General features: G+C 33.8%; 1 protein-coding gene across 1 annotated transcript; it reads right to left on the bottom strand.

The window, feature by feature from the left end:
* Positions 1 to 489: 489 nt before the first annotated feature.
* LOC109163289 lies at positions 490 to 5552 on the bottom strand. Its single transcript, XM_019312037.1, has 8 exons — positions 5371 to 5552; positions 4620 to 5263; positions 4341 to 4478; positions 3025 to 4242; positions 1929 to 2939; positions 1799 to 1855; positions 1403 to 1682; positions 490 to 826 (listed from the first exon to the last, which is right to left on the bottom strand). Exons 1-8 carry the CDS (start codon positions 5550 to 5552, stop codon positions 490 to 492), a joined length of 3867 nt encoding a protein of 1288 aa, XP_019167582.1.
* Between the last annotated feature and the right edge of the window lie 3967 nt (positions 5553 to 9519).

The following is a 9519-nucleotide window of genomic DNA, read 5'->3' as shown; positions in this document are numbered from 1 at the left end:
TACAATTTATTCCCTCTGTGTTACTTAGCTTCACTAGCAGTATTAAAACTAGAATCCATTAAAGAAGCTGGTGTTGCGAACACTCATTACGATTCACAACCAGCACGCGCATTATAGAAGATAAGATTCCCATTAAAAATGTGATAAAACAAATTACAAATTGGAGAAAGTTTTTACGGAGTCGTACTTTTATGACTCATAGCCGCAAGTTTATAAATTAAATTAAAACAAACCTGGGCACCATTAAATATGAAGAAACCTGACCACCTGAGGTATTGCAGTGATCATCAGCTTCACGAACCCCATAATCACATACAAGTCTAATACTCTATAGGGTGGGTGGTAACCAACCTCAGATCACCACCGCAACCTCCAACTTTACTGGACTGTGTATTCAACAGCCCATAATCACCACCACTACTAATTTAGTGGAAGGTGGGTGTAAACCAACATATATACTACTACCCTAATTCGCATGCCAGGGGTTGATCATCCATGGTAGTCCGGCAACGAAGCAGCAGTAGGAGGATACAACCACACCCATAGGGTGCCGCTACAAGGCTGGGATAAGCCACCGCTCCGGCGCACCAGCTGCCGCACAGGGGCTGCCTCCGGTGTCTCCGCCGGTACGACGTCGGCGTTCAGCAAGTGCGGCGTACGAAACCAAAAGAAGGTAGGGAGGGTAAGGGTGGAGGATACCTGTGGAAGCAGTCTCGGATGCACCGGCCGCAACATGCCCCCGCCGGGATGCTCCATCTTCGCGTCGTAGCAACCTAGTCCGGGTACGCAGAAGGATGTCCGGAAAAATAGGATGGGAGAGACGTAACTGGAGTCCAGTCCAATTAAGAACAAAACACGCGATACGCCGATACCTCGGGATGCCCATATTGTACCATGTGTGCCGATGCATCGTAACGATATGAATGCTTATCCTGGGTCGTCAGATGCACGCGATCAATGCACCGGATGGGTGCACAAGTTCACACATTAAGAATGGTATGCACTATAAGACCACCCTATATATCCTAATTCCTTTATTCCTTCCCTAACTAGCAATTATTATTATTTTTAACAATTAGCATCTTGGACCGGGACCTTCTGCTAATTAACAATTACCATTATTTTTATTACTAGTATTGTACCCGTGCGATGCACGGTCTACAAATAAAATTTTAATTTACAGTGTTATTGTAATAAACAAAAATGGATTGTATATATGATAATAATAAAGTATACATGACATAATAATAGTAATAAGTCCGAAAATTGTAATTATATTTACAAATTGTTAAAAACTTCATGATAAACGACATTAGTAGTAGAAGTACAAATATTATTAAGATCATTACAAATTAGAATTTTTAAACCCATAGGATTGCTAACCCTAGACGCAGCAACATACAATTGGCCGTGTACAAACACTGGTTTCTTTAGTAGCAACCCAACATGAGAGAGTGTTTGACCTTGACTTTTATTTATTGTCATTGCATATGACAACATCAATGGAAATTGTTTCCGTTGGAATTTGAAAGGCAATCTTGTTTCTGATGGAGTCATAGACATTCTAGGTATCAAAACCGAACTCCCAGCATTGTCACCAGTCATTATTTTGGCTTCAATCACATGCTCGGACAATCTTGTGATGACCAACCTTGTACCATTGCATAAGCCCAAAGAGTGATCTATATTTCGCAACAACATTACAGGTGATCCAACTTTCAATGTTAATGCATGATTTGGAATCCCCGAACATCGCAACCCATTAAGAAATTCTGGAGTGTGCACACTCCCAGTATACCGTTGTCTGAATCTGCCTTACACACAGTGTCACAACTGAAATATGTTTTACTCTCAGCTGTATGCAAGCCACTCATATACTCATTTATTGAGTTCACAACCTCTAGAGTTAGTGCTAGAACCGCACTGACTTTGCATATAGTTGGGGTCACACCTAGCATTCATAAAATCCGGGAAAATGCTATCAACAATTGTCTGAATCGGGTCATCAATACATGGCAGTAACAAATCATTTGGAATAACAACCTCTGCGTAACCATCGTTTGGGCCCCCAATTGTTCCATCACCAATAGATGCAATCCAATTAGCAAACTCCTCAACTTCAGACTGATGCACACCATGTTCTATTCTATTTAGACGGAGGTTCTTTGTCAACCGCAAAACTTTACAATTATTCCACAAATACAAAGAATTGATAGTTGCGGCAACAATATCTTGTCTTGTGCCTTTAGGAATCACAGGCAATATTTGCCTAAAGTCACCACCAAATACAACTGTTTTCCCACCAAACGTTTTGTCAGCACTTAAAGGATTATTGAATCTAAGCAGGTCTCTCATCGTCCTATCAAGAGCTTCAAAACAATATTTATGCATCATTGGAGCTTCATCCCATATAATTAAATTTGTCTTGATAACCAATTCAGCTAAGTGACTACCCTGCTTTATGTTACATGTTGAATCCTCGTTCACTATTATGGGTATGGAGAACCTAGAATGTGCGGTACGCCCACCTGGTAGCAGCAAAGAAGCAATTTCACTTGAAGCTACATTAATCACAATGTCACCTTTAGACCGCAACTTTGATGATAAAGCCTTCCAAAGAAATGTTTTTCCAGTGCCACCATAACCATATACAAAGAACAGACCACCATTACTGCATTGCACGTCTCCCAAAATTGTGTCATATGCAACACGTTGTTCATCAGTTAGTTGTGAAGTTAACATCTCACTCTCTTTAGCCATGGCTTCACGATCATAAGAAAGTTCCTCCAACAATAACCTATTACTTAGCAATGATACATCAGCTGGGTTTGGTAATGGCATTGGTGCAAAGTCTTTCAAAGACTTATTATAGACTTGTAACAATTTCTCAATCTCCATCAACCCAAAATTTTTCGTTGATTCCTCTGACAAAATCAAATCTGAAAAATTTGAAAACAATGTAAGAAAACTAATTCAAAATAGCTAGCAAAATAATAATAGAGTTTCACTAAATTTATAATAAACCTTGATATTGTGCTATTCGTCTATGGTAGTATTCTGCATCTTCTAAAAGGTACTGCCATGTAGCATTCCAAACAAATTCAGGTCTTACCATTGAATTTGATGTTAGTAATATAACAAAAAGTTTTCTCATTGCATGACCAGAAGACCATTGACTTGCCTCGTTGATTGCATCGATATACTCCTTATCATCATCTAACAACCCTCGAGCATAACATGCATCTTTGAATGTCAAGTGTGTTACACCATTGACAGGCTTGATGTCTTCGAAACTGGTAGGACCACGTACTATGTTCAAAAGACACCTTAAGTAATATATTTCGCCACTTCCTGGCGGAACATAAAAGATACGACCAATCGAGAATCTCCTCTTCCTAGGATGCCATTCTCGGACTGTCTTTTTCCAAACAAACTTAGTTGGCATATCAATGTAAGTCAAAAGTCTTGCAGCTGGGTATTTCTTGTTTGCTTCAAACCAAGCAGTAAACATACTTTGGGCTACCGTAGGACGACTTAGCACACGTTCAATACTGTCGTCATCATCGAAAATCACAGATTGGCAGTCGGGTAGATGAAAACTCAATCTCTCCACCGATGGCATCCTAAATTGCACGTCATTACTAAACAGTCGCCATGTCGCCTCGCAAGTAGACACATAACGACAATCATAATACATGCCTATCTCATCTATCACTTCTGCAGAATTTTCATCAACTGTACTCTTATAGAACTCAGCAGTCACCCTATCATTTCCCTTATTCATATACATGAAAAGGTACTTGATAGACTTTGATTGATTACACCACTCAACGTTGATGTGTGCATTATATTTAAGAAGAAGGTATTTATTATGAGGCACAACATATCGATTGTCCAACTGTGTACCACTTTTCAACACTGTTCTACCATCATCACATCTCCTATACTTTGGGTACCCATTATCATCTAAAATAGAAGCTTCTACAAATTTCTTGGGGAAATGCTTTGAACATTTTCCGTTGATCATGCATGGAGACTTTTTATTTACTACACCACATGGGCCATGAATCATGAATTCCTCGACTGCATTGTAATATTGGGTGTCTCCATATTTGTCGAGGATCTCTGCTGATATAATATTATCCATGCATGTCGTGGATAATGTTGCACTCTTCCTTGACAGAAAGAGAAGTATATGCGCATGAGGCAAACCTCTCTTCTGAAATTCAATTGTGTATATAACTGTGGAAATTAAAATAACAACTTAGTAAACATCATCTAATTGAAAAAATATATATATATATAAAATTTAGAGAAAGTACAAAGTAGTAATCACTAACCTGAACTGACCTCTCCAAATACTTGACCAACCCTGATTTCTCTAATTAGCGAATCCAGTTTCAATTTAAAAATCCGGCACACTATGTCTGGTCTGTCCTCAGCTTTCAAACCCCGTTTATGTATGTAACGTTGGATCTCTGGCCACTTTGGATTACATGTAAATGTAATAAACAAATTCGGGTATCCAATCTAACGACAAATAGCCATGACATCTTGATAATTCTATATCATGTATCTAGCCCCTCCTGTAAAACTTGATGGTAAGACTATTTGTTTACCTTGAGTGGTAGGATCAACTTCACCACGTGTTAATGCGTCTGACAAACCTTTGTACGCTTCACACCTCAAAGACTTTTGATTTTGCCTGATGAATGTGAGTCTACTGGATTCCACCATAGTGTATGCATCAACTAAAAACTGTTGCAATAGACGCTTTGAAAACAACGTGTTTACCTCATTAAGCCTCTCGTGTATACGAAAAGCGAAGAACTCCCTTTGGGATATTCGTTTCCGCCCAACGTTAGAACTTGAGCTTGGTACAGAGAATTGTATATCTTCTCGATAACCATCCTCACCGTATGGAAACAAAATAGGATATTGTAAGGGAAGATATGATGGATTCAATTCATTTATACGCTTCAAATCTCCACATTTGGACTCAACCAAAATATCACGTTCCCCTAACGTTGGATCAAAGTCACCAACTATTAAAGCTGCAACTTCTGAAACATTTGGTAAGTTATAAGTTCTTGCATCACTACTCCTTTTACCAATAAGCCTCGTCTTAACCTCAACACGGGGGTTAGATTCAATCTCACCCTTAGCCATCCGAAATGATTTAACTAACACATTATGCTCATCTAGTACTTCTTTTATGTCTGCAACAACGTCAACACGAATATTACTTTTTCCATCCGCATTCCTACAAAATATTCAAAACATTGTACTTTAATAAATAAATAAAAAAAAACTTAAACATTTTACATAAACTTTATTAAAAATTATGTATAACTTGTTATGACACAACACCTGAATGTGTTGATACGATTGTTGACCTCTTGTTGGGTGTCATGAATGTAAATCTGTGCAAATTTTGGTTGACTACCATCCGTGGGTAATAAACTTCCGATCAAATGAAAATTTTGACCATTTATCCTAAAAATTGGTTGAGCATTCCCACAATTTATAGACTTGTCAACTTTGCCACCCATCGAAGTGAAGCAGAACATACTATTATATGTTCTAATATGTTCCAAGAAACTTGTTCTTTTTTCACCTATCACTAAAAAGAGGTCTAACATTTTTTTTGGAGGGGCAATCATTAGCGGTAACGTAATCTTCCCCTGAGCGCAACATGCTGAATATTTAGGTAACCTGCAAACTATTGATTTGTTAACCCTTTCTCCGTACCAAAATATGGCATTGCAATGCTCACAGCTGTATTCCGGATCGCCTAAGTCTGCATATTGTACTACATAAAACATACAAAAAAAAAGAAGTTATATTATTACGTTTAATAAGCATGCTCTTACCAATTTAATAAAGAATACTACTCAAATACAAAAGTATAGTCTAACACGGACCATTATTACTATTTTCTTCCATTTCTGTTGGTTGCGAAGCATCATCAAAATCAAGAGTTAGGTTTCTACGATTGAATGCTGATTGTTCACCAACTTCCATATCGCAATCAATTGGCCTCTTGGACTTTTTATTAAAGATCCTTATCTGTTCAACTGGCATTAAATGTGGAAATATATATATATTAGTGATTTAATAGAAATATTTAAAAATTGGTTTGAAAATTATTAAAAATATATAATAATAATTACAGATGTTTGAAACAAAAATTATGTACATATTTGATTTTTCTCAAAGAAATATATGATAAAACGACTACATCAATGCTTCCTAGACACACCGGCATGTATTGGAGTTCTAGATATTCCATTTGTGTTGCATGTGTTTATTTAACAATCCTTAAGACCATAAAATATCTTCTTAGCATATGTATAGTTATGGGGTTTGTATTTTCAACTCAATACATACAATTTGTAACATCACTCAATGGGATAGTTGAATTGAGTGGTATATGTGATTCTGAGTCCATTTGCACATTTTTCAAGAAATGACTCTTCTTTACATTTCTTTCACTACCTGCATGAAAGAACAATTATAAGTTAGACTAAAATTAAAATATATGTTAAGTCATGAATAAATTAAACATTAAAAAAACGTAAAATAAAACAAATGGTACTACAAAAAAGAATAAATTCTTTACTAACCAATAGTATGATCCAGGGTTTGAAAACTTGGTATGTTTTCCAAAGTACAATGCAAGTGCATGTTACTTGAAGATGAACCCAATTGATTAACACTCTTTATTGACGATTTGACTAAACTCCCATCTTGCATAAAAAAAAAAAAACAGTCGTATTTAGAACTACATGTTTAAAAAATTAAAATCAAATGTATTTAACAGTTGACACTTACTATATGTACAATGCGTAGAGGAGTACCATAATTTCCTTGAAATATACCATACATACAATTTTGAGTTGTAGTACAATGTAAACTAACCGTCTCTTCCGTGAAATTTTCTTTGTTCCCTAAACAAAGAGAATAATATACATCATTCAGTGTGACAATAATAATGTACCATGCATAACCAATATAACTTACACAGGGCCGGCCCTGGGGCAAGGGCAGGCTGGGCCTTTGCCCAGGGCCCGTGCTTGGGGAGGGCCCTATCCTATCTCTTATATATATAGTATATATGTATTGAGTATAAGTAATTTATTATATACATATGTTTTATAGTAAGGTGAATTAGCTTGGTTAGTAAAATACTTGAGTTTTAACATTATTTAATCAAAGGCCGGTGATCCAATCCTTCCCTTTAGAATTCCTCAATTTTACTTTTTGCTTATATTTTAAAAATTTATTTTTATTGATTTTTTGTGTTTAATATGGAGTAGCATTTTTAATGTAGTTTTTAAATATATAAATTTTCATATATTTATACTAAACATATTATGAAAAAATTTTATATTAAATATATAAATTTTTATATTAAATTTTTAATGCAATTTTTAAATTTATAAATTTTTATATACTTATACTAAACATATTATGAAAAATTGAATTAAAAAAATTTCAATCAACTCATGTTAATCAAACAAGACCCGTAAAAATAGGACGAAGGGGGTTATATGATGTATTTTGAGATTGAATTATAAAAAAAAAATTATAAGATAATTTACTCCGTACCTTTTTATGAATATATAACCAATATAATATAGAAGCTTCTATCATGTGTCATTGTATTCAAATTATTCTAAAAAAGTTTGAAATTTATCTATTTAAAAGAAAAAGTATTTACAAAAATCATATAAATAATATAGAAGATGTGTGATTTATAATATGCTTTATGTTCAAACTATTTTATCTATATAATTATGTTTCATATCTTTTTGCATTTTTTATTGCGTTTTGAAATATTATAATTTCTTGCTCCTAGCCAAAAAAGATTTTTAGCTTCATATATGTTTGTAATTATTGTTTTATAAATTTTTAATAATAATTAATTTATTATTTATTAAGATAACAATGTTATTGTTTATAAGTTTACTCGATTTTAAATTATTTATTCATTTTTATAAATTATAATATTATTTATTTATGAAGGCACTTATACGGTTATTTATTATTTTGCATTAAGGAAAGCACCTAGAATTTTTTTCATGATTATTATTGTGTATGTAAAATTGTTAAAAACTTGTTAATCTTATTTAAAGTTATTGATATTAATAATTTTTTCCTTATTAAATTTAAATTTTAGGCATAAAATATATATTTACCGGGGCCCATTTTTTTTTATCCTGCCCGGGGCCTATAAAATGATAGGACCGGCCCTAAACTTACATTAAATAAAATTTTCTTTTCCATATATACATTAATATAATCGGGATGTATTTAAAAAAAATAAAAATGTGTCATTCTCCTGCTAATGTCCGTTCCATATATACATTAATATATATTAATATACATTAATATATTGTACTTGTGCGATACACGGATTAAAAATTATAAATATTGTTGTTATGTTATGATATTAAAAATTCTTAGTCTTATTAAATTTTAAATATAAATAAATTATGTAAATACTAAAATAATAACTTTAAGACCCTCAGGGTGTTTAGTTTAAGGGGATTTAAATTCCCTTCCCACTTAATTCCCACCCAATTCCAAATGCGACAAAATTTTCTTGTTTGGTTGAAAGGAATTGCAATTCCCCATTTTCATGGAATTAAAATCTCATGTCCCCCTCAAATTGTAATTCTTGGGATTATTCATTCCTTTTTTAACCTCAAATTAATGTCTGACAATAAAATGGACATTTTGAACTTTATACTACTTCTTCCCTTTCTATACTATTTATTCCCTTTCATCTATCTCGGATCAAAACTTAAGTACCCACATTATTTCTTGAAATAATTTATGCTTCAATAAGATTATCTCCTAATTTACTAATAACAAATCTCATTCATCGCATTAAACAACAGATAACTTAATAATAATAATACTACTAATAATATTAATATTGTCAAAGGTCTTGTGGTCAAACGACGTAGTTGTGGCCCCAACAAATTTTATTTTATTTTTATGAAAAGAATACCGAGCAAATATATTTATGCATAAATTACAGAACTAATTTTACTTTATATATATATATATATATATATATATATATATATATATATATATATATATATATATATAAAAGCAAGGAGATATTTAGAACTAATTCTAGATATGTTCTTGCATTGACGTATATTCTACTTTCCTAATTCTGGGCTAGTGTTGTGTAGAAATCTCCATTTCACTCCATGCGAGAGAAGAACATCTAAGCGTAAGATTTCTTCCTCTCACTTTCAATCTGAGTATTGTACTTTGCAAGCTCCACTCAAATTGATGGAGGCAGGTTCTTGGTTCTCAAATCATAGTTCTCAGGCTGAAGTTTTAGAAACTTCAACCTCAGTGCATGGGCAATATGTTGTCTACGATTGATTTTTGGAGAACAATATCTTTGAATTTATAGTCAAGATGAGGTAGATTCTTAAGCTTTTCGCCAGATTCTTCAGTACGAACGAACCCACTTCTTTCTTTGGAACAGAT

The sequence above is a fragment of the Ipomoea nil genome, unplaced genomic scaffold, assembly GCF_001879475.1.
Source record: "Ipomoea nil cultivar Tokyo-kokei standard unplaced genomic scaffold, Asagao_1.1 scaffold3016, whole genome shotgun sequence".
Lineage (NCBI taxonomy): Eukaryota > Viridiplantae > Streptophyta > Magnoliopsida > Solanales > Convolvulaceae > Ipomoea > Ipomoea nil.
The sequence above is the reverse complement of the archived record's forward strand: the minus strand, read 5'-3'. Positions and strand labels throughout refer to the sequence as shown.

What these genes read in the sequence shown, in the direction of transcription:
- LOC109163289 (XM_019312037.1), bottom strand. Translation starts at nt 5,552, where the DNA reads ATGGGTGGCAAAGTTGACAAGTCTATAAATTGTGGGAATGCTCAACCA. An exon ending in AGTTGATCCTACCACTCAAG is followed by an intron (nt 4,479 to 4,619) that starts GTAAACAAATAG and finishes CAAAGTGGCCAG; the next exon opens with AGATCCAACGTTACATACAT. An exon ending in TAAGGCAGATTCAGACAACG is followed by an intron (nt 1,683 to 1,798) that starts GTATACTGGGAG and finishes TGCGAAATATAG; the next exon opens with ATCACTCTTTGGGCTTATGC.